The 25,685-nt window shown below is 48.7% G+C and overlaps 1 protein-coding gene across 3 annotated transcripts in view; it reads left to right on the forward strand.

The window, feature by feature from the left end:
- Nucleotides 1-25,685, forward strand: part of LOC117027337 (uncharacterized) — an 83,386-nt gene that overhangs the window by 12,354 nt on the left and 45,347 nt on the right. For 2 of the 3 annotated variants that reach the window (XM_033114988.1, XM_033114980.1), the window contains exon 2: nt 11,048-11,221. In XM_033114988.1, the coding sequence (XP_032970879.1) occupies nt 11,048-11,221 (174 nt within the window). Of the gene's footprint in view, nt 1-11,047; nt 11,222-11,770; nt 11,961-25,685 lie in introns of those variants that run through there. The other variant, XM_033114996.1, reaches the window with a different exon arrangement.

Below are 25,685 nucleotides of genomic sequence, written 5' to 3' on the forward strand. Positions count from 1 at the left end.
TCCCTGGGTTCACTGGCTGTCAATAGGTTGGGTTTCTTTTCAGAAGCACCCTGGCCTGCTGTATATTCGGTTCATAGACCATCGATTCTGGAACATACTGGATGGTGATTTGGTGTCGTGGTTCCAAACTGCAGTCACCCTGTCCTGCTGTCTGCGATGCGTGGTTTGGGTCATGTAACGAGGGCTTTGGGTATAAAGAAGAATACACTGAACATGACCTTAGGGGCCCACAGACGGCCATGCTATTGGAATTGGGAACAAGGCATCTGCCAGCACTGTGTATGAAGCCAGCGTGATCTGAACGCAGTGGTCTTTCTCACTAAGTCCAGCTAATACTTGGACATGCATTTTTATCAAGCCTCACATAAGAGAAAAAAGTTTTAGGTTCCTTACTAATAAGGTCATTTTAAACATACTGATCATGAATAGTTTGAACACATTGATTGTGATAACTTCTTTACCATAAATGCGCCTGCTTATTGGACACCCAGTGCTTCCTAGTATTTTCTTTCACTCCTGTCCCCTGGTGGGCCTTGGGCCAGGGCTCAGGAGAACTCCCTTCCAGTTCCTGGGCTACCAGCCTTACCGTTTTTGCTCTCTGAGCTGCTTTGCTTTCTGAGCCTCCTGTTTCTTCCATTGTAAGAAGGGGGCTTGCACTGAGATACCAGTTGAACACGGAGGCCCAACCAGGAAAGCGGTGGTGACAGGGCCCCTGCTCCCAGTCAGAAACTCCACTTTTTTTCCTCTGTGTGTTGCAATTCATTCCAGGAAGCGTTAACTCTCCTCTTCTGTAGAGTTCAGTATCCGTGGTCTACATACCGTAATATTCCCGCTGATGCCAGTCCCCCAGACATGAAAGGAAGAATGGAGAAGAGGGAAATTGTAAACATGAACAGAATGGGCCATCCTTAGGAGTACAGACGCTGAAAGTGGCCCCGAGCTTAGGTCCCCAACGCTATGAAGCACATATTCCCGCCTTGTTCTCATGGAAAGATTATCTGAAAAACATCTTTTTAAAAGTTAATATATTTTTTATTTCATCTTCATACACTAGACATGACCCTGAGTTAATAAGTGCATAGACTGCAGCATCATCAAAAACCAAAACCGAGACGAATTGGAGCCTTTATTTCAGTTTAGAGAGCTTTTCATAATGTATCTTTTCCAATTGGGAAATCATAATTGCCATATTTGCGAACTAATGGCACCCTTTGTTGCGTGATTCTGACACAGACACACACTGTGTGCAATGTAAGGATGTAGGGAAACGTTTTACTGCCTCTGAAGTTATGACTCCAGAGCTTGTGCTCCTACCTGTTAGAAAATCATGTAGCCAAGACGTTTGCGTATATACTGTGTGTCAGGCAGTGCACTAAGCCCTCTGTGTGTCCTGCCGTCTCACCCCTGAGAGAAACCTTACCTGGTAGGTTAGTATAATTACGTCCATTATCAGATGAGAAAGATCCTGCGACTTAGATCCCTGCCACGGGGGTCTGTAGAACCTGAACCCTATGATGACTCAGGGCACACATTTCCCTGCAATCTCACTGTTGGGAACACTGGTGGTTGCCTTGAGAAAATGCTTCCTATTGACGAGTGGTGACTGCCGTTCATGCAAGTGACCCTGTAGAACTCTGTGCTTTTGCTGCTGGGAAGTTGGGGTCAATGCAGTGGTAGCACCTGGGGAGAAAAGAACCCAGTTCATGTGACTCAAATGGAGGTTAAAGGCTTCATCCAGCTGATGTGTGTCACCTTCAGACCAGGGACCAGTCTGAGCTGAAGCAGAACTGGACACTGTACAGGGAAAGTAGAAGCAACGTACATGGATACGCAAAGGGCATGAGAAGCCCATGTAGAGGGAAAGGAGAGCAGAGGTCGCTGTGCAGGGAAAGGAGAAGAGAGGTCCCTGCCTCAGCTGTTCCCAGGTTGCAGTTTCTGTACCAGCTGCTAATGTGTGGTTGGAGAGGCTGGGAATTGTTCTGCTGGTTCTTTGACCTTCGATGCAAATCTCATTCCAGCAGCCTTCAGAAAAGTTGTTTGAGAGCTGTTTTTGTATGTCCTGTGTTTTTTCGGTTTTGGGGGGCAGAGGAGGTGCCAAAACAGGTGCAGGAGGGAAGAGAAGTGAAAAAAAATTTCAAGAGGACAAGGATTGAAGCAGAGAAAAGGGGGCCTGTTTTTATTGTTTTACAGTGTCTCCTCTTAGAGGATAAACTTGTTTCATTGTCAGCTGATTCTTTTCGGAGAGGAAGGAAGAAGGATGTACAAGGTCCAGGAATTGAGTCGAGAAGTGGGGTGAAGGAGCAGTGTGTTCTTGGTCTCCTTTCCCTGATCGTAGCCTGGATCACGTGTTTCCACAGGCCAGTGGGCAGTTCTTGATGAGAAATGATTGGATGCCCTTGGTAAGGAGTATTGGTATCAGAATGAAAAGGAAACAAGCAAAGGAGCCATGCAGTTAGTGATTAACTTCACGTCCCTGTCACTTCATGTTCTTTGTAAATTCTCATTTCTCCTTTTTCTTATTTACTCAGGTACTCATTTTAAAGTTAATTAAATCTCCTTATATGAATTTCCATTCATCCGTTTTTCATGAGGAAGATATAAAAATAAATGCATGGGAATTAAATATAGAAATGGATATTAAATCTCACAAATACTTCTTAAAAGCCTTTTTGAAACAGTAGCAACATAGTTTTTACCTGTCACCTAGCAGGCACTTAAAGAATTATCAGTACTCTCAGGATACAATGACACGGGCACTGGCCCTGGTTCCTAGTTAAAGGAAAGTGGCAAGTGTGTCAACGTGTAGGAATGCAGGCAAGACACATTATCTAAAATGTGGTCATGGATTTATGCAAGAAGTTAGTCCCGGCGTTCTTTTTTATGTTTGAAACACAAAGTTGGAAATGTGGAAGGTGCATGTGTGGATGATAAAGTGGAATTTCCAAAAGATAAAGAAATTACCTAAGATCAACCATTGAGACTTCAGAGTTTCTTACTGGATACTGCACTATTACAAGGATGTAAAAATGAAGCTGATATGCAAAACGAGGTGAAAGTGATTGGGTGGTGGATGATTTCTCAATGTTTCTGTTGTCTTTTCTCTGCCTTCCCAAATGACTGCAAATAGAAGAATTTCCTTTATCGCTTGACAGAAAAATTAGGAGTGAATATATGAGTTATCTTCTGACTGGGTTCTGTAATCTCCCTGCCCCACTGGGCAGGATGAAGCCGGCAGTCGTCCCTCTCCACAGGGAAGATAAGGGAAGCATGCTAGAGAACAGACTAAACAAATGGATTTCATACATTGAAAATACAACAGTTAGCAAAGAAAAAGACGGGCAAAAATGTAGCTGCTGAACTTAGGAAGGTTACAATATGCTATTGCACTTTGAGAGAGGAATTGGGTTATTTCTGCTGTCAATGTCAGGTTACGAAATACAATATTTTCACTCTTTTTGACTACTTATACTTTCAGGAAGAGAAATGAATTAAAAAGTATCAAGCTTTTTCAAATGATGTTTAGAACAGCTAACTCATTCTCTGAATTTAATAAAATCTGGTGAAGCCACAATGCAATATGAATCTCATAGTGTTTACTGTGCACCTTTATAGGTGAGAAAACCAGTAAAGAAATTCTTCCCAAGTCAATAATGGTCATCCTGGGGTGATGGGACTCTGGTTTAGATTGCTTTGTTATAATTTGTGAGTCCTCCACATATTCTACAGGGAGCTTGAAGTGACTAGGGTACCTGGAGAATACATGGATAAAAACCGAAAAACAACTGGAGGAAAGCTGGTGACAAGACAATCAGATCAGCAGAAACAAAAGATTCTATGGATACGGGACACTTGGTTTCCAGTAGGGATGCTACTGAAGGGAGCCTTTTGCTCAATGCTGGGCCTGGCACAGGGCGACTTAGAAAGACCCAGCCATTTATTGTGGAGGAAACTGAGAGCAGTTTTTTTCAAACAAGAAGGGCGGGAGACAGAGAACTTTTTATGGTACCGCACTGCCATCTAATGTCCACAGAAACTGAGCGTGCAGATTTCTGGCACAAACTCCCACCTTTTCTCTCGTTTTCCGAAAAAACACCACAAAATGTACGTGAACCCTTCATGCCAATAAACATCAGATAAAACAAACCTCAGCCCAAGAGACTTCTGACAACCAAAACCAGCTGGCCTCTTTGTAAGTCCCGCCCTCGAAACCATAGCAACAGCATGTGACGTTCTTGTACACAGGACTCCTGCACCAATAGGGATGGAGCTGTGGTGCAATTGACGGGTTCTGGGCCTGCGCACTGACCCGTTATGTTGGTGTCAGTCTGTGAGCCCACATCTGGTGGAACGTTCCTTCCAGTCCCTGTGGCAAACTTTCAGTTGAGGGACAGGTTCACTTGTAATCCAGTTGCTCCACCCGCCCCTCCCTTACAAGTGGGGGACAGGGCCAATCCCCAGGTCTTCCTCCTGTCCCCCCATACCTTGTCCCCCATCACCCCTCCCGCTACCTCCACCTGCCTGTGAACACCCACTAGTGGTGACACACTCACTTGCCTCCTCTCAGCCCTCAGTCCAGGGAAGTCTCCCCACGACCTCAAGGCCCAGGAGCCTGACTGGATCAACCCTGGAGCGTCTCCTTAGGGATTTTCTCCTGGGCAACCGACCACCCCAGTGCTCATGGACCTGCGCTGGTGTGGGGACAGAGATAGGAGTGCACTTTCCAGACACTTGGCCCCACGTGGAAAGGTGCTCACTGGGGTAGTAAAGGGCCATCAACTGTGATCAGATGGCCATCAGTTGTGGCTAGTTGGCCGTCAGCTGTAACCAGTGAGCCATTGGCCACTAATATAACTGCCATGGCTACGCTAGCAGAAAATGGGGGTAAGAAGATGGTGGCTGAGCCTGCAAGTGTGGATTGCAGCTAGCACTGCGGATTGCAGCTACGAAGTGAGTTTGGTTGGCAGATAAGCAGATGGCAGGTTGCAGGTGATGTGGTTCCTGCTTCCTGTATCGGCAACCCAGCTGCCAGCAAGAATATAGTGATAGGACTCCCCTATCTATGGCTCCGTGGGTGTTCCTTTTTGGACTCACATGTCCTGCTTTCTTAGCTGAGGAGCAGGAGCTGAGATCCTGCATAACACCCTGCATGACAGCACCTGAGCTTCGATGACAAAAGCCGACACATTCCTGAACTGTCCATCTTAAATCCCTGACCAGGAGAGCACGGCTTCTCACTTTCCCTGTCACCTTCCTACACCTCTGCCTTACTCACTGGGATCCCGCTTCCGTTCCAGTGACCTCTCCTAATAATTCATGGAGAGCACAGAAGCTATGGGGCTGGGAGGAGTTCCTGAGCTTCTCAAACCCAGTCGAGGTGCTTCTCCCCTGGCATCCCCTGCTGCCCCTGAGCGTACCTGCTCCTGACTGCAGCCAGCCCTCCCCTGTGCTCAGGGTCCCAGGCCTTCCCCCTGCTCAGGGACTGCTCCTGCACTCATCACTCCTCTTGGCTCCTGTCCCTTTTGCATGCAGCTTCCCCAACAAAGGGGTGAACAAGGACCCCCTTTGCGCGTGTAATTCTGCTGCTACTGGCTCCTTACCTGTTGATTTTCAGAGCAAAACTGTTTCACCTTGTCCTGATACCGTTCGCTCAGTGTACGTCACTTACGGAAATTGGAAATAATAGACCGACCAGTGGGACAGGGAGATCACTGTTGTCCTTGGCTCCTTTCACCACACTGGACAGTGGGAGGGGAGACAAAAGCACAGGGACTTGATGACTTTGGTTTGTGTTCTCTTCTCTAGGCAGGATGGAAAAAGAGGCCTTAGGATTCAAAACGGTAAGATTTGGGTGGGCAACATATGTTGAAATATTGAGTTTCTATCTCCTCCAAGTGGGAGGGACAATGAAATCAATTCCTGGGCTGGACGAAAAGGCACAGACAACGCACAGGGAGAAAAAGAAAACACCTTCCAAGGCTCTTCTTCAGCTTTGTTGCTGCTACTGAAGTCTCCTCCCGGCATTCCGGTCAGGATCTCAAAGGGGAGCTCTGCCTTAAACGCCGTAATTGCGAATAACACCAAACAGAGGCGTTTTCAAATGTCTTTTTGTTTCATGGCTATGGCATCTGGATGTGTGACCAAACTGATGTCAAATGTCACATACTTCTAATTTCATAAATGCTAGAGGGATTGTCCCCATCAGGGAAACGTGAACAAAACAAGGTATGAATGGGATCCACGTCCCTTGCTGTTTGACTCTGGTGAGCAGCTTGGAATATTAGCTCTGAATGTTAAAAAGATCACATGTCTGTATCGGTGATGGTTTTGCTCAGATGATTGTCTGTGGAATAAGGGAGACAAGAAAAAAGGCAGTGTGTACATGGAGATACACCTTTCGGTACTTGAAGCAGTTTTCAGTTTCTAAAGAACGATTGTGAAATCAGATGTGTGGTCCATCAGATATCTGATCATGTCGGGCTTATGTGCGTATTTTTGGGTGGGCCATGTGTGCTCTAAGACACACGACATAAACGGGCTTCAGGCAGCCTGGCTTGTCCCTTGGATGTGGGACAGTGCTGTGTGGCCTTGCAGCTCTTGCGATGCTGCTGTCAAAGCAAAGCCTCTGGCTTCTCTGGAACCGGAAATTCACAGATCCTCAGTGGCCCACCTGACTCTGTGCTGAAACCTGATGTGGCTGCTCTGGGCTGTTGTGTCCTCAGCAGGAGCTATGCTGACCTGCAGGGAGGCTCAGTGCAGAGAACTGAGACTCTGGGACCTTTGCAGATGTAAGACACCCCTCAGTGAGCTCGTCAACTAGGGAAATATCACACCTGCTTCTTTGACTAAGTCACTTGCCCAGGGAAAGGGGCTTGTTCTCTGATGGGATAACCTGAGGTAGAGCTGAGAAACGGCCCTATATTTCTGATACCGGCTAGCTGCCTTCCTTATAGGATCCTGCCAGAAGCTGCAAGATGAGGGAGGACACATCACAGAGAGTGTGACTCCTCCGTCAGGGTAACTCCCTGCTATGGACTTGGGATCCAATTTCCAGGTTACTCCCAGTTTGCCACAATGGACTGACAGCCCGCCTCTCCTTTCCTTCCCTTGGTCTTCCTGCCCACGCCTTAGGAACTCAGTGCTTTGTTCAATGCAACCATTCCCAGCAAGGAATTCATCTTTACAGCTGGCTCACCAAATAGCTGCCTGAGGCGAAGGGGACATGCCTTATGGAAACCTGTGTAAAATTTCTTACTACATTTAGGATTTCCTCCTGATTACTTCCTTTCCACCGATGTGGAGTTCCCATGGTAAAAGTTCTCTTCTGGGAAGGTTGGAAGAAAGATGTTCAGCATACATTTTCACTAGTGTCCCAGGATCATTCGTCAAGGGAGCCAGGCCTCCTTCACATTTAAGGGCTTCGGCATCTGTAAAGTGGATCACGTCTGGGAATTAAATGTGGGCCGTGAGTCTGTGTTTCCGTGAGTTGAATTAGACTTGCTCATTTGATCTAGAACTTTTTGTTTACATACACCCAGAAAAACTTAGTCGGCTTCCTATGTATTTCGCTCCTAGGAACACCACAGTTAACTAGTCTGCAAGATAGGTCTGGGGGAGTCAGACTCTTCTGATTGCGACTGTGACTGCTGTGCATGAGGGGAACCGCACCCACCTGGCCTGTGGCCATTCAGTGCTGCCCTCGCTACCTCAGCATCCAAATACTGCCGCTTTGGGACTCAAGTTCATGTATCTTTTCCTACTGAGTGGCTGCGGTCCCACTGCAAGTCGCATCATTCAGCAAGCTTTCCATCCCAATTTAAGAGGTGGAAAGCAGAGTACACAGAGGGAGGGCACCATTCCCAGCTAGCTGGCAGAGGTCGGAAAGTGATGGCCGCCCTCCAGCAGCCACACCAGGTCAGTCCTGCCACGGACAATCAATCCTTTAGCACAGCTGAAGGTTTTCCTTGTCTCCATTGCTTGCCTCCTGAATGGTGCCCTGGCTGTCGCAGTGGAGAAGAGGGAAGGAATTGCAGAGCCAGTCCCTGCCCTGTGCAGTGGAGCGTCTAACCAGGGAGAGAGAAATGACACCCATACATGTGGTAGGCAGCGCGTTGTGGATCCCCTGTGAGGCGAGGTGGCCAGGAGAAGAGAGGCATGGGAAGGATCAGGGTGGGGTGGGTTGGTATTGGGGCTCTTTCTGAGGTCGGTCCTAAGCGGTGACTTTCCACGGTCTCCAGGACGGACAACGGAGAATGAGTGGGTGGGGATACCCGAGGGAGTCAGTGGCTATCCCACCCCACTTAAGGACTTTGTCCCCACACCAGAGTATGGGCTGTAGGACATCTGGGGTCACATCTGAGGCAGCACGTTTTCCCAAGATATAGACTAGGAGCCGGAATCCAGTGATGCTCAGACTTGTGGAGCATGTCAAGTTCTAGACCAGGCACGGAGCCGCAGTAAGAAAATGTTGGGAGAGAGTGGGTGTAAAATGTATCACACCTGTCAATTTATATGAAATGCCCAGAAAGGGCAAATCTACAGGGACAGAAGTTAGATGAGAAGATTCCCAGGCCTGGAGGTGGTCATGAGGATTGACTGCCAACAGGAACACGGATCTCTTTGGGGTGATGGAAATGTCCTAGAACTGGATTGTGGTGGTGGTCGCACCACCTGTATATGTACTGAAAGTCGCCGCATTGGACTCTTAACTGGGCGGATTTTCTAATATGTGAATTATACCTCAAGAAAGCTGTTTAGGAAATGTGACGCAAATGTTCCAGTCGGTCATGGAGGAAAGTTATGCCGTTGTCGTTATAACAGCAAGGACTCCCCTGCTGTCTTTCTGTGTTCTGGGTCCTGTTTACATGACGCATCACCGCCTGCCTCCTCCATGTGTCCCAGATGCTCCCCCCAGATGGAGTGGGTGGAGTCACAGTTCAAGTCAGGAAGTCAGGCCAGGAGGAGCGCTGGTGAGTGCACAGGTGTGCGCGTGTCCGTGCGTGTTCACGCACACGCACCCTTTGGGTGATCATAGTGGTTAATTCACAAACCCTGCTGAGGGCAGACTCCCATAATCCATCCTGCTTTGTAAATTGCACTTAGTTGTCTTCTATTCTTCAGGAATCCCACAGACCCAGCTTCAGTTTCCCTGGCAACCAGCCTGGGCCCTTCCCTTCAATGTCTGATCACAGACAGACAGGGAGCGTGGGGAGGGGTGTTGTCCCCTGCACAGCGCCCCCTGCCCCAGCCCAGGGGCCCAGTGGGGAAGCACAGCAGGGCAGTAACCATGACAAGGGAACTGCAGCCGCCTTTCCATCAGGCAGCCATGGAGACTTGGGATGAGCCTCACAGGAGATGCTTCAAGCTGACGGGGGAGGAGCGGTGGTTTCCAGCAGCAGTGGGTGTGCAGGAAGACCGCCATCCTCACTCCCGCCCCGTTCTTACCTCCGTGGCCCACAGAGATTTCTATGCGTTGGGAGATACAATGTGTTCCAAGTAACAGGCTTCAATAGATGGTGTTGGGCGAGAGTCCAATTGAGTTCACTCAGAAAAGAGGGAAAGCGAGGGCGAGGGATTGGACAGTTTTAGCAAATGTGGCATCAGTGTGAAAAGGGGTTCCGCTGGGGGAGCAGTCAGCAGTCCTGCGAGGAGGACACTAAGTAGGTACAAGGGGCTTGTTCCTGGGGACATGGCAGGGGCTGGAGACATGGGCACTTGAAGGGCTTCGAGATTCAGACAAAATGTCTTCTGCAAAGGTGTTTCTGGCTTCAGGACAGTAGCAGCCCGGATGCCAGGAAAAGGTAGAGCAGGTTGGCCTTATGTGAGGTTCGGGATGGATAAACTTGAAGCATCCGTAAATCTAAGCCCCGATGAGGAGATTGGCCTCGAAGACTCATTTCCAGTGGTACTGAGGCTGTGCTCTGTGTTCCTGCAGATGGAGACTAGAGGGCCTGGACTACAGAGCAATACAAAGGAACTCCCTTGTGATTCTGACCCCTGCAGAGGTGGGATGTCCATCTAGTGCTCGGATCACAGCGAAAGGGATGCAGGGCCCAGGGTCCAGGTGGTAATTTGGAAGTGCAGGGAGAGACCCGCGTGTGCAGTCTCCACAGATCTTACCCGAGGGCCGCAGAACCAGGCCCCCATGAAATGAGTGGGGGGTGCTATCCCGTGGGGATGTGGGTGCAAAGCCCCGGAGATTTCTGCCATTGCTACGTGGCCACAACCCAGGCACTATCAGAACTGAGGGTCTTTGTGAAGGACTCCGTGTCTTTCCTAAACTCCTTACCCCTGTTTGATGGTACGGGAGGTAGGACCAGATGTGAGACAGCAAAAGATGAGGAAAGGGGATCAGGTGGGGCTTGGCTGTGACAAGAGGAGAACCAGTCTGTCGTCCAGATTGACCCTTTTATGTCCTCTGGTTGAGACACGAGAGCCCCCGAGACTCCGGGACTAGTCCCTGATATCCAGCTGAGGGACTACTTAGGGCCTCAGAGCACCGCTGTCTGCTGTGGATGAACGATGAACAGGGTAGAGGGCATGATTTTCTGCGTTACAAGAAACGAATGAGACGATAGGGACATAAATGTTTTCTAAGGCATATAGCTCCATATAAAGTAAGCCTGTTACACCTGCTACCTACTGTTCCTGTGGTTTCATTGTTGCTGTTGCCAGTACTTAATGGGCTCTCTTAGATGGAAACACTCCGAGGGCAGGGGGCACCCCACTTGCCAGGAGGTGGGGCCCTGAGACCGGCCCTTCACTAGGAGGATTGATTGGTGCTCTCTCAGGACCAAGGTCCTTCCCCTGCTTGGGGCCGCGAGGTCTAGGAGACACGGGGAGGGTCTCTCTTGAAGAATCGCTTCTCTGAGGACACAGCGGGCTGGGCAGGAGATCTTGGGAGATGTTTCTGGGTCTGTCAGCAACTACTGCGATTCTCAGCCGGGTGTCTCAACTCTAGTGCAGACACTGGCATCATGTATCTTAGGAGAAAAGAGAAGGAGAACAGCGACGTCTCATGAAAATACTGCCTTTCGTCATGTTCCTGCAGGATTGCTTTTCTGGCTCTGGACACATTTCCTGAAGCCCAGCTCCAGGACTCAAGCTTTGAGATGAAGGCCTGTCTTGTCCGAGGGGAAGGAGCCTGGCATCGCCTGTGGAGGCAAGGACGGCCTTCAGGAGACGTGCTCACCTCACTGACAACCCTCTTCAGCTCCTCCACTCTGTGAGTCTCTATGGGCCTCTCCTGTTTCTGTGATGTGTATTGGGGGACTGTTTATGAGACGTTGATCGTTCTCCTGGGTTAAGAGAGGAGGATGCCGGGACCCCAGCCTCCTCTCGCAGGGACTGACTGGAAGATGGGCAGAGGAGGAGCTGGTACCCATGATGAGCGCACGTCCCAGATTCACCTCTGCTCCCCAGACTGCAGGGCCACTTTGGCTCCTTGATTTTTCCTGAGTGATTTGATCTCAGTGAGGAGCGCCCCCCTTCGTCCCTGCAATGTAATGGGAAAGAGGAACTCTTTCTTACTTCTAATCTGCTAAGTGTTGTCAGATGCAAACTTGTCAATGGGCCATGTGCACAAATGCTAAATCAGTTTCAGTGAAAATGCTCCCTCTCGGATTTCCTCCCACTCCCCTACTTCTTTACAGGATGGGGAAGGTGTACGTGTGGCTTGTGTGCCTGCGTGGTGATGGGGGAAAGGGATCTATGACACAGCTCTGTGGCTCAGTGTCATGGGTGGTCTCTGAGGAAGGATGACCCTCTTTCCCAGTTCCAGCGGTGAACTGACCCACAGCGCTCATGTGGGGCTGGTGAAACTGCATTTCTGACTCTCAGCTCTTCGTAGCACCCGGTGCTCCCTGACCCACTCAGTCTCACCTCACTCTGCTGAGCCCTCTGAATCTTCGTCATCCTCCAACCTGCCCCTGCGCAGGACAGCCCGCTCCACTGCCTCGGCTGCAGGCTCATTTGTCCCTTGCCTGCTCAGGTTCCCCTCCGGGACCCCGGGATCTGGTCAGCCACTGTCCAAATCCCCCGCAAGGAGAGCAGGCCTCTGGGGTGTCACCTGCACCACAGCGGAACCCAGATCAGCTCCAGAAAGCTACGATCCGAAACTCGCGCCGTCCTTCTGCCCAGAGACAGTGCTGGCTGGCTCACTGTGCACCCTGAACTCCTGTGAGTCTAGAGAGAGAGGGGTTGAAACCCTCTTTGTCATGGAGGGCCTCTGCACTTCTTGTCTCACTTGCCCTGTCTGAACTCTGTGACCTGTGTCTGCCACGGCACCTGTGGGCCTTTCCCCCCGTGACTAGAACAGACACTCTTTGCTGGGGCTTGTCTTTCATGTTGACCCCTGACTTCCCCTACTCTATCCAGGTCAACGGAGCACACCGTGCAACGTGTGCCTTCTCCAGAATGTTCGGACCATATGTGGTCACTAAACCCCTCACGTCAGAAATATCAAATGAAGTAGAGTGATGAAGAACAGCATGGTCACATGTGCCAAGGCGACAAAATCATGTCTAAGATGAGCATAGAAAAGTGCATGTGGGATCAGAAAATACGGAAATTAGTTGTGGCCTTGACAAGACCAGCAGCAGTGGAGTGGTAGGGACAAAAGTTGTGTTGAAGGGGGTTGAGCAGATGAACAGGGGAAGTTGAAACAGTTTTTTTTTTTCACTGTAGACAGCATTTATTTTCCTCATTAAAAAACCTCCATACCGCATATAAGTTTAAAATCAAACTTCTCGTTCAAAATGTTGCAAATATAGTTGAAATAGAAGCGTTTAATTGCTTTCTGTTTACACTTTTAAAAGTCTTAAATGTACTGAGGGAAAATCTGAAAAAGCCAGATTTAACACGTTTTAGGGAATAAACTTTATCATAAATGTGTCGACTATTCTGCCCCCAAGGCCAGTTCTACAGATCACTCTAGTACAATGTACAGTAAACCATGAAGTAAAATAGGTACAAGCTGAATCCTGCATAATGAAGAAAGAGGTAAAATGATGTAGGGTGGAAAAGTTTCTGTTGTACATAATTTCTGTGAAGCCTTCAAGAGTAAAAAGCAAACTCTAAAGGTTTAACTCACACTCCACCCCTATTGAAAACTCTCTAGGTCCGCCCCTCTCCCTCAATTAATTCCTCCCTCCAGTATAATGTGAAAATAAAAGTTTCTCCAGTGGCTGGGGGCTAGGGCCCGGAACAAGAAATGGGATACCCGGCCATTGCTCTCCTTGACACGGAGCCATCACCAGCACTAGAAATGGTTTTGCTTTTAAAATCAACACATATTGTGCCAGTAGCTGCAGAACGACATGTGGGAAGGAGATGGGTTTCCAACCACCCCTTCGTTGGGGGAAAGCTGCATGCAGAAGGAGCAGGGGAGGGTTCAGGAGAGGAGTGGTTAGTGCAGGAGCAAGTTCCCAGAGCAGCTGGAAGGCATGGAATCCTGAACACTGGGTGATGGCAGGCTGCAGTGAGGAGCCAGAATGCTCAGGGGCGACAGAGGATGCCAGGTCAGAAAGACATGCATTGGTTTGGGGAAGCTCTCACAAGTCCCACCCCATTACTTCTGTCTTCTCCATGAATGATTTGCTGAGGCCATTGGAAAGGAAGTGGGTCCCCTGTGAATAAGGCAGTTGTGTAGGTAGCATGACACGGAAAGTGAGAAGTAATGCTCTCCTGATCATGGATTTAAGATAATTCAGTCAAGTTTCAAGTTTGTCATCACTACTCAGGGTCTCAGACAGAGACACGGATGTGTCCCGTATTGACACAGAGCAGGAGCATATGGACAGGGGTGAACACAGCTAAAGAGGGGTGCCTGATGGAGAGTTTGTGGTACTCAGTAAGCTGGGTAAGAAGGGGCCTGATGGAACAGGTCCAAAGCTCTGGGGTCCACACTGGACACGCCCAGAAGCGGAAGGCTGTGTAAGCAGAGCCATTAGAGTGAGGGAGCTGGACTCCTAGGGCAGGGTGTTGAGGTGATGAGTCAGGGAGGGCTACAAAGGGACATCATGTGTGTGTGTGTGTGTGTGTGTGTGTGTGTGTGTGTGTGTGTGTGTGTGTGTGTGTGTAGAGGGGGGCAAGGGTGGAGTGGAATCTCTGATGCCCCAGTCTGTACCTTGGGCAGGGGATGCGTTTTCCGGAGGAGCATAACATCTCTGAGGACAGAGAGGCTCCGATTGTGGCAGGATGAGGCCCCTGGGCCCTGAGGTCCACTGGAGGGTTCCCGAAAGTGAGGGTGAGAGAAGGAGGAGGACGAGGAGGAGGAGGGGGGTGTCTCAGGACCCCCCAGTTGAAGGCAGAGGCTGAGTAGGCCGGGCGGGAGGAGGATGACTAGGGCAGTGGCACAGGTTCCGCACGAGGGGCTGAGGGTCCGCTGTGTCAGTCGGGCGACAGGACGTGGACGTCACAGAGCGGGGACGCTAGTGCACATTGCAAACAGGGTGCAGGAGGCACCCTCCGGCACAAGGCTGCAGGGCGACCGGCAAGGACCTCCCTACGCCCCGGCGCGCAGGACCAGACCTGGCCAATCCGGGCGCAGCACCGCCACGCATGCGCATCGGCCCAGGAGCCCGCACCTGAGGCCTGTGTTGCAGGGATTCCGAGGGCAGCGGGAGAGGGGGTCGTGCCCAGGGCTGCCCGGCGGCTCTACTCGGGTGGTCGCAGGGCTCCGCGGGTCTTCAGGGTCAGCGCGCCTTTCTTCCTCCGCCACGGTCTCCTGGGAAAACTCCTAACAGAGAGCGGTTTTTCACTTGCATGTGAGCCACTCGGTTTCTGTGGGCAGCAGGGGGCAGTGTTGCGACGCGCAGGCGCCTTCTCCCCGCTCCCCCGCCCTTCTCGTTTGAAAAAACCCTGCAGTGTCTTCACGGGAAAGCGGTGTTTTCCTTCTGCGCCTGCGCGTGATACTGGGCCTTTCTGTTTGTTGGGCTCCCTTTGAGTGGATCTCTTTTGAAAAGGTTGTGTCCAGGGACAAAAACCCATTTTCCTTCAAAATTAGCCCTTCTTCTACTGGGCTGCTTGGGTTCCTTAGGAACTTGTGTTTCTGTTTTTCTGAATGCGGTGGTCATTGTCTTTCCCCACCTTGTTTGGCCTTGGCTGGGCCTTTATCCATAGTTTCTTCAGTTATGAAAGTCCCTCAAATCTCAGGGTAGAAAGTTTGGAGGACAGATAAATACACTGAAGAGTAACGCAAACCACAGTCCTGTCACCGCGCCAAGGCCATTATTAGTGTTTTGTGCTAAATATCCTTAACATTTTTCTTCAAAAGAACTGTATTTTCAATATAGTTAAACGTTCATTTTTGCATCATGACCTCAACTCCCTTCTGGTTTAAAGTCAGTTTTAGATGTTTGAAAATCGTTTTCATATTTAATGTCATTGTACAGAAAAGTAACGCTGAGGTGTTGTAAAATGTAGAAAGCTTTTGTAAATATTGAGTTGAGGATACAGCGACCTATGTATGATGCAAAGGCGGCACCCTGGTTCCCCTTTATGACAGCAGGAGCTCAGTGCCTGTCTGGTGCACTCCTGTATCCACAACACCTGGAAGCCTACCTAGAACTCAGTGGGGGCTCATTGAGTACAGTGAAATTTTTTAAAATATAATTTTCAGGACACTTTTCTTTCTTATGTGTAAAAATACATCTTTGCCTAGCCCTGGATTATAATATAGCAACAGTTCCACATGGTTTATTCTTGTTTGTTTTTGTTTTCATTTAGCCCTTATCAAATCCTTATTAGTCTATGTCATTAACATTTCTTAAAATCAGATTTTCTGAGTTGTACCAGGTCACTTGACTGACTGAGGTCCATTTACCTTGTTGGTAAAAGACTCAGGACACACCCAAAGTCTTTCCAGTTTCAATCCTGTTTCCCTCATTCCAAAAAGAGTTGAGTGAGGCTAGAGTGACCAGGACTTAGCACAGAATGGCCTTGGTCGAGATGGTGCATCTTTTAATGTTGCTCCCTGGGTTCCCTGGCTGTCAATATGTTGGGTTTTTTTTCAGAAGCACCCTGGCCTGCTGCATATTCGGTTCATAGACCATCGATTCTGGAACATACTGGATGGTGATTTGGTGTCGTGGTTCCAAACTGCAGTCACCCTGTCCTGCTGCCTGCGATGCGTGGTTTGGGTCATGTAACGAGGGGTGTGGGTATAAAGAAGAATACACTGAACATGAACTTAGGGGCCCATAGACGGCCATGCTATTGGAATTGGGATCAAGGCATCTGCCAGCACTGTGTATGAAGCCAGCCTGATCTGAACGCAGTGGTCTTTCTCACTAAGTCCAGCTAATACTTGGACATGCATTTTTATCAAGCCTCACATAAAAGAAAAAAGTTTTAGGTTCCTTACAATTAAGTTTCATTTTAGCGCTACAGACCACGAATAGTTTGAACACATTGATCATGACAACTTCTTTACCATAAATGTGCCTGCTTATTGAATACCCAGTTCTTCCCTAGTATTTTCTTCCACTCCTGTCCCCTGGTGGGCCTTGGGCCAGGGCTCAGGAGAACTCCCTTCCAGTTCCTGGGCTACCAGCCTTACCGTTTTTGCTCTCTGAGCTGCTTTGCTTTCTGAGCCTCCTGTTTCTTCCATTGTAAGAAGGGGGATTGCACTGAGTTACCAGTTGAACACAGAGGCCCAACCAGGAAAGCGGTGGAGACAGGGCCCCTGCTCCCAGTCAGAAACTCCACTTTTTTTTCTCTGTGTGTTGGAATTCATTCTAGGAAGCGTTAATTCTCCTCTTCTGCAGAGTGCAGTATCCGTGGTCTACATACCGTAATATTCCCGCTGATGCCAGTCCCCCCGACACGAAAGGAAGAATGGAGAAGAGGGAAATTGTAAACATGAACAGACTGGGCATCCTTAGGAGTACAGACCCTAAAAGTGGCCCAGAGGTTTAGTTCCCAATGCTGTAAACCACCTATACCCGCCTTGTTGTAATGGAAAGATTATCTGAAAGACATCTTTTTAAAAGCTAACATATTTTTTATCTCATCTTCATACACTGGACATGACCCTGAGTTAATAAGTGCACGGACTGCAGCATCATCAAAAACCAAAACCGAGACGAATTGGAGCCTTTATTTCAGTTTAGCGAGATTTTCATGAAGTATCTTTTCCAAATGGGAAATCATAATTGCCATATTTGCTAACTAATGGCATCTTTTGTTGCATTATTCTGACACAGCACACACTGTGTGCAATGTAATGATGTCGGGAAACGTTTTACTGCCCCTGAAGTTATGACTCCAGAGCTTGTGCTCCTACATGTTAGAAAATCATCTGGCGAAGACGTTTGCGTATATACTGTGTGTCAGGCAGTGCACTAAGCCCTCTGTATGTGCTGCCGTCTCATTCCTGAGAGAAACCTTACCTGGTAGGTTAGTATAATTACGTCCATTATCACATGAGAAAGATCCTGCGAGTTAGATCCCTGCCACGGGGGTCTGTAGAACCTGAACCCTATGATGACTCAGGGCACACATTTCCCTGCAATCTCACTGTTGGGAACACTGGTGGTTGCCTTGAGAAAATGCTTCCTATTGACGAGTGGTGACTGCCGTTCATGCAAGTGACCCTGTAGAACTCTGTGCTTTTGCTGCTGGGAAGTTGGGGTCAATGCAGTGGTAGCACCTGGGGAGAAAAGAACCCAGTTCATGTGACTCAAATGGAGGTTAAAGGCTTCATCCAGCTGATGTGTGTCACCTTCAGACCAGGGATCAGTCTGAGCTGAAGCAGAACTGGAGACTGTACAGGGAAAGTAGAAGGAACGTAAATGGATACGCAAAGGGCATGAGAAGCCCATGTAGAGGGAAAGGAGAGCAGAGGTCCCTGTGCAGGGAAAGGTGAGAGGTCCCTGCCTCAGCTGTTCCCAGGTTGCAGTTTCTGTACCAGCTGCTAATGTGTGGTTGGAGAGGCTGGGCATTGGTTCTGCTGCTTCTCTGACCCTCGATGCAACTCTCATTCCAGCAGGCTTCAGAAAAGTTGTTTGAGAGCTGTTTTTGTACGTTTTGTTGTTTGTTCCATTTTCCAGGTTAGAGGAGGCGCCAAAGGACGTGCAGGAGGGAAGAATCCTGAAAACAATTTCTAGGAGACAAGGATGGAACCAAGGAAAAGTGGAGTCTGTTTTAATTATTTTACGGTGTAGCCTCTTACAGGATAAATCCCTGTCATTGTCAGCTGATTCTTTTCAGAATGAAACGAGGAGGCATGTACAAGGTCCAGGCATTGAGTCAAGAAGTGGGGTGAAATAGCAGTGTGTTCTTGGTCTCCTGTCCCTGATCATAGCCTGGATCACGTGTTTCCACAGGCCAGTGGGCAGTTCTTGATGAGACATGATTGGATGCCCTTGGTAAGGAGTATTGGTATCAGAATGAAAAGGAAACAAGCAAAGGAGCCGTGCAGTTAGCGAATTAACTTCTCCTCCCTGTCACTTCATGTTCTTTGAAAATTCTCATGTCGCGTTTTCTCATTTTCTCAGGTACTCATTTTAAAGTTAATTAAATCTCCTTATATGAATTTCCATTAATCCGTTTTGCATGAGGAAGATATAAAATAAACATGTAGGCATTAAATATAGAAATGGATATTGAATCTCACAAATACTTCTTGAAAGCCTTTTTGAAACAGTAGCGACATAGTTTTCACCTGTCACCTAGCAGGCACTTAAAGAATTCTCAGTACTCTCAGGATACAATGACAGGGGCACTGGCTGGGGTTCCTAGTTAAAGGAATGTGGCAAGTGTGTCAACCTGTAGGAATCCAGGCAAGACACATTATCTAAAATGTGGTCATGGGTTTATGGAAGAAGTTAGTCCCAGCGTTCTTTTTTATTTTTGAAACACAAAGTAGGAAATATGGAAGGTGCATGTGCTGGAGTATAGAGAAAGTGGAATTGCCAGACAAGAAATGAATTACCTAAGATCAACCATGAGACTTCAGAGTTTCTTATTGGATACTGCACTATTACAAGGATGTAAAAATGAAGCTGATATGCAAAATGAGGTGAAAGTGATTGGATGGTGGATGATTTCTCAATTTTTCTGTTGTCTTTTCTCTGTCTTCCCAAATGACTGAAAATAGAAGAATTTCATTTATTGATGACTGAAAAATTAGGAGTGAATATATGACTTATCTTCTGAGTGGGTTCTGTAATCTCCTTGCCCCACTGGGCAGGATGAAGGGGGCAGTTGGCCCTCCCCTCAGGGAAGAGAAGGGAATCATGCTAGAGAACAGACTAAACAAATGGATTTCATACATTGAAAATACAACGGTAAGCAAAGAAAAAGAAAACGACGGGCAAAAATGTAGCTGCTGAACTTAGGAAGGTTACAATATGCTATTTCACTTTGAGAGAGAAATTGGGTTACTTTTGCTGTCTATGTCAGGTTATGAAATATAATATTTTCACTCTTTTTGACTTCTTCTACTTATACTTTCAGGAAGAGAAATGAATGAAAAAGTTTCAAGCTTTTTCAAATAATGTTTAGAACAGCTAACTCATGCTCTGAGTATAATAAAATCTGGTGAAGTCACTATGCAATATGAATCTCATAGTGTTTACTGTGCCCCATTGTAGGTGAGAAAACCAGTAAAGAAATCTTCCCAAATTAATGGTCATCCTTGTGTGATGGGACTATGCTTTCTTATAATTTATGAGTCCTCCAAATATTCTACAAGGATTAGAGTGACATGGGTACCTGGAGAATACATGGATGCAAACCGAAAACAACTGGAAGAAAGCTGGTGACAAGACAATCAGATCAGCAGAAACACAAGATTCTATGGAGCCAGGACACTTGATTTCCAATAGCTATGCTACTGAAGGGAGTGTTTTGCCCAACGTTAGGACTGGCAGAGGCAGACTTAGAAAGAAGGAGCCATTTGTTGTAGTGGAAACTCTTAGCAGTTTTTTTCAAACAGGAAGGGCGGGGAAGGGAGGGATTTATACGGTCGCACACTGCCATCCAATGGCTAGAGAAACTGAGGATGCACATACCTGTCACAAATGCACTCCTTTTCTCTAGTTTTCTGAAAAACCACCACAGAACGTGTGTCAACCTTTCAGGCCAATAAAGGTCAGATAAAGGAAACCTCAGCCCAAGAGACCTTTGACAACCAAAACCAGCTGGCCTCTTCTTAAGTCCCGCCCTCGAAACCATAGCAACAGCATGTGAAGTTCTTGTCCATAGGACTCCTGCACCAATAGGGCTGGAGCTGTGGTGCAATTGACGGGTTCTGGGCCTGCGCACTGACCCCTTATGTTGGTGACAGTCTGTGAGCCCACATCTGGTGGAACGTTCCTTCCAGTCCCTGTGGCAAACTTTCAGTTGAGGGACAAGTTGTCCAAAGCTGTGGTGTCCACACTGGACACGCCCAGAAGTGGAAGGCTGTGTAAGCAGAGCCATTAGAGTGAGGGACCTGGACTCCTAGGGCAGGGTGTTGAGGTGATGAGTCAGGGAGGGCTACAAAGGGACATCATGTGTTCATTTGCGTGTGTGTCTGTTTGTGTGTTAGGGCGGGGGACGGGCGTGGAGTGGATTCTCTGATGCCCAGGGAAGTACCTTGGGTAGGGGGTGCAGGATTCAGAAGCTATATATAAGTATTACATCTCTGAGGATAGAGAGGCTCCGCTCATGTCAGCGCGAGGCCCCTGGGCCCTGAGTGTTCCCGAAAGTGAGGGTGAGGGGAGAAGGACGACGAGGAAGAGGAGGGTGTCTCAGGACCCCCCAGTTGAAGGCAGAGGCTGAGTAGGCCGGGCGGGAGGAGGATGACTAGGGCAGTGGCACAGGTTCCGCACGAGGGGCTGAGGGTCCGCTGTGTCAGTCGGGCGACAGGACGTGGACCTCACAGAGCGGGGACGCTAGCGGACATTGCAAACAGGGTGCAGGAGGCACCCTCCGGCACAAGGCTGCAGGGCGACCGGCAAGGACCTCCCTACGCCCCGGCGCGCAGGACCAGACCTGGCCAATCCGGGCGCAGCACCGCCACGCATGCGCATCGGCCCAGGAGCCCGCACCTGCGGCCCGTGTTGCAGGGATTCCGAGGGCAGCGGGAGAGGGGGCTGTGCCCAGGGCAGCCCGGCGGCTCTACTCGGGTGGTCGCAGGGCTTCGCGGGTCTTCAGGGTCAGCACGCCTTTCTTCCTCCGCTACTGTGCTGGGGAAGGCTCAGCACAGCCAAGGCCAGGTGGGGGAGCCAAGGAAGGTGAACGCACGAGGTTTGCTCAGGTTCACGAGGACCCCGGGACTGACCCACTGTCAGAAGTCTGACCCTCTGTCTCTTGCTCGCCCAGCGGGCCTGGTACTCGGTATAGGGGATAGAATCCTCACATTCCCTGTGGAGGTGGTGGTGGAAGGTAGAGAGGAGACACGCCACGCAGGAGGGGAAATACCTCGGAGTCATGCGCTTCCACAAGGTGCACTGCTAATGTACAGGTCCCTCCACCCCGTACATCATCGCGTTGGCACGGAGATCAGCAGGAGGGCAGTCCAGGGCTTGAGGAGGTGTGGGGACCCTGTTTACAGCACGATGCTCCCCACAACTACACCATGTCCTTGTGCTCATGAGCAGAGGGTGCTGATGATTGTCAAGACAGCGTGACTGAGGCACAGGCCACGGGCAGCTGAGTCATTCCCTAGACACTGTCCCTGAGGAGGGGCGTCCTTTCTCCGGAAAGACAGGCACGTCATCCAGTAGTAGGGCTCTGGGCCCACAGGTGGGGACTAACTCAGTGGGGACAGTGTAGTGACAGAAGTAATCTGTTTCTGTCTCTCGAATGCTCTCTCTCTCTGACTTCTCTGTCCCAGTTTCTGTGTCCCTCTCACACACCGGCCTGGGTGTGAAGTCATGTTCGCCGAGAAGGCCCTTCCTCCTCCTTCTTCTCCTGAGAGTATCATAGATTCTTTTTTGTTCTTGTTAAAGTTTTTTTTTTTACTAGTTTCAGGCATGCGAAGCAACGTAACAGTTAGACATTTACACCCGTCACAAAGTGATAACTCCTCTGCCCCAAGCTACTACCCCTCTGACATCTTATGTAGCTGTTATAATGCCACCGACTATTTCCTTATGTTGTACTCCACATCCTGTGACTATATATGCCTACATAGTTAGTTATAGCTTACAGTTAATATTTTTTACCTCAGCTTTCGGTGTATTACGCATTGGTCAGGCATGTACACAGTCTATGATGTGATTCCACTGAAAAGTCCGGTGCCCATCTGGCACCTTCCATGATTTACAACATTGTTGATTATATTCCCCATATGTATTAACTACCGATTCACAGTTCTCAACACCGTCACCTTTTTCACCCCCGATCCGTTTCCCACCTACACCCTGATAGATCTAGTACCTATCTGGCACCGTAACTAGTTATTACAGTATTACTCACTGTATGCCTTATGCTATACCCTACATCCCCATGACTACTGTGAAGCAATCAATTTGGACTTCTTAATCCCTCTCTCTTTCCCCCATCCTGAACTCCCCTCCCAACTTCAAGAAGTCCCTCTAAGATTCCTCATAATATTGGTTTGTTGGTGATGAACTCCGGCAGCTGTTTTGTGTCTGGGAAGTTGCTTATCTACCCTTAAATTTTAAATGATAACATTGCTGTGTAGAGTAATCTTGGTTGTAGGTACTTTCTTTTCATCCCATGGACTATTTCCTGCCAATCCCATCTTGCCTGCAAAGTTTCTGTTGAGAAATCAGCTGCCAGTCTTATGGGGGCTCCATTGTAGGAAACTAACTGCTTTTGTCTTGCTGCTTATAGGATTCTCTCTTTGTCTTTAGCGTTTGTCACTTTAATTATAATGCATCTTGTTGCTGGGCTCTTTGGGTTCATCTTGTTTGGGACTCTTTGTGCTTTCTTGACTTGTCTGTCTATCTCCTTCACCAGCTTAGGGAAGTTTTCTGTCATTTTTTCTTTGAATAGGTTTTCAATTCCTTGTCTCTCTGTTCGCCTTCTGGTACCCCTATAGTGCAAATGTCGGTACGCTGGATAATGTCTCAAAGGCCCCTTAAACTCTCCTCAATTTTTTGGATTCTTTTTATTTTTTCTGCTCTGGTTGGGTGTTTTCTACTACCTTATCTACATCACTGGTTGGATCCTCGGCTTCATCTAATCTACTGATGATTCCCTGTAATACATTCTTCACTTCCGTCATTGTGTCCTTTATTTCTCACTCGTTCTTTTTCATGGTTTTCATGTCCATTTTTACGCTTCCTGCCTCTCTCTTGAAGTTTTCCCTGAGATCATTGAGCAGTGTTTGGTAATTTCCATCTGATAGATTGCTTATCTCCATTTCATTTAGTACTTTTTCATTTAGTACTTTGGAACTTTGTTCTTTTTTTTTTTTTCTGGGACATGTTTCTTTGTCTCCCAATTTTAGATGCCTCCCTGTGTTTCTTTCTATGAATTACATAGGGCTCCTCTGTCCTCTGCTCTTAGTAGAGTGTCCTTAGGTAGTAGGTGTGCTGTGGGATTCAGGGGCACCGTCTTTGTGGTCCCTCTCGTACACCGGCCTGGGTGTGACCTCACCTACACCAAGAGGGCCCTTGCTCCTCCTCTCCTAAAGATATCATTCTTTTGTGTGTATCTCAGTGGGGACCAGTTCCAAGAGTTCCCCGGAGTGCACAGGATTGCCCAGGGAAGCCATGGTCAGCTGCCGAGAGGCTGGGGAAGGGTTCTTCCTTGGGGCAAACCAGGAGCTACTCCCCTTACATTGGCTAACCTGGGCCTCTTACCTCTGACACAAGCCTGGGTCTTCTGTGCTAAGGGCCCTCCCTTGGGTCGCTGAGAGGAAGTCAACTTCCACCCCACCCCCTAAACGGACCAGAAAATACTACTGATGTGTCGTCCATTACCTCCCTGAACTCATGTCCTGTCTCTCCTTAGGTCATGCTGTGCCAGGCACACGGGCCTCCACACGGTTCCTCATACACTGTAGCCTGAGTTCCACTCCCACGCCTTTCCACTGGTCTTACCGTTATCTGGAATGCTTTTCTCCCAGATATCCATCTCCTTGCCTTTCAACTCAAATGTCACCTACATGGGAAATTTTCTCTAGGCTACTGTTTCTTGCAATATTCTCCGCTTTTACTTCATTATACACATTTAATTTTAATCACAGCCATTACCAACAGCTGACAAATTACAGAGATTTCTGTGCTACATGATCCCACTACAATGTAAGCTCCCTAAAGGTAAGATTTTTTTTATACTCTTTCGTACGACTGCATTCCTACGTCCTATTACAGTACCTGACACATGATTTGGAGAGACAAAAAGTGATGATGAAAAAAAAGAGTGGGAATAAACATTACGAAGAGAGACCCTTAAAACACAGTCGGAGGCTTTTGGGGGAAGTGGGGCCGATGCACACCTGGTGCCTCAGTCTCAGAGCTGCTCTGAAGTTGCGAACTTGACAGTCAACTCAGTCCCAGGATCGGTCATCAATATCCGGGAACAACAACTGCTGTGTGGACACATATAAACTTTACCTCCTTCTTGGAGTTCTGAGTTTCTCCTTTGCTTATTGGAACTAACCAACCGCTGCTAAATTAGCCAGCAGTCCTTCATTTGCATGAGAGAATTACACTTTGTGGTTTTTGCCTTTATAAAAACTGCGTTTCTTTGTCTCTCCGGAGAGCAGTGTGGGTTGCTATGTGGTTGTGTGTTTCCAGGGCTGCAACTCTTTTTCCTCACGTAAGTAATTTTTCTTATTTATTAAGCCTTAAACTCTTCTTTCTTTACCAAATGAATCAGGGAATAAATAAACAAGTGCAAAGTTGTGGCAAGAGGCATAGTTAGACAGGCCGAGGAGTCTGCTAGGTAATATGTCCAAACGTGACAGGATTGTGACGAAGCACCTGGTCTGTATCTAACCTAACCTGTCCATTGGCCCCTGGGAGATGGCCCCTTCCCTAACAAAACCAAATGTCCCGCCAGCCCTCTCACCTATTCCTGACAGTCAAGGACTGCAGCCTGTCCCACACCAGGACTTCTGACCCCAGTCGGGAGGTCTAGCCCTCCTGCCCTTGGGGGACTGTGGTGGGGTTGCCCCGCTAGATCTAGTCTGCTTTACCCAGGAGACAGAAGCCAGCACAGGGCTCAGCACAGAGAAAAGCTTGTAAGGCTCCCTGGTATCATAGTGGCCACTGCAGGGAGGTACATTTCAGGTCACAAAGACGTTTCCAAGAATGCAAGAGTGCAGCGAACTGGGGTTTTCATCCTGACTTTGCCTTCCCACCCTTTGGGGACCAGCCTAGAATGGTCCATGTGCATCTGTATGGAGGAGCCAGTTCAGGTTCCCACCGCCAAGGGGCGCCCGCGAGGGAACAGTTGCTTCCTGGCACAAATCACAATCCTCTGAAGGGGCCCCTCTGTATTCCGGGAGGTACCACTGGGGAGGGCGTTTGGGAAAACTCCACAGTGTGTGTGTGTGTGTGTGTGTGACAACAGTGCGGGTGTGGTATACAGCGGCCGGGCCCAGTAGAACTCGGAGGTCTCAATTCCCCCGACCCGCTGGAAACCGAGTGCACTCGAGGTGTGAGTTTGCGGCCCTCACTTTCCATTCCCGAAATGCACCCGTCCCTTGTAACGTGGTCGCATCCAGCTGGAAGACCCTGGCTGGAGAGATTGCGGGTGGGGGGGTGGGGGGGTAGGGAGGT

This window comes from Rhinolophus ferrumequinum, chromosome X (assembly GCF_004115265.2).
Source record: "Rhinolophus ferrumequinum isolate MPI-CBG mRhiFer1 chromosome X, mRhiFer1_v1.p, whole genome shotgun sequence".
Taxonomy (NCBI): Eukaryota; Metazoa; Chordata; class Mammalia; order Chiroptera; family Rhinolophidae; genus Rhinolophus; species Rhinolophus ferrumequinum.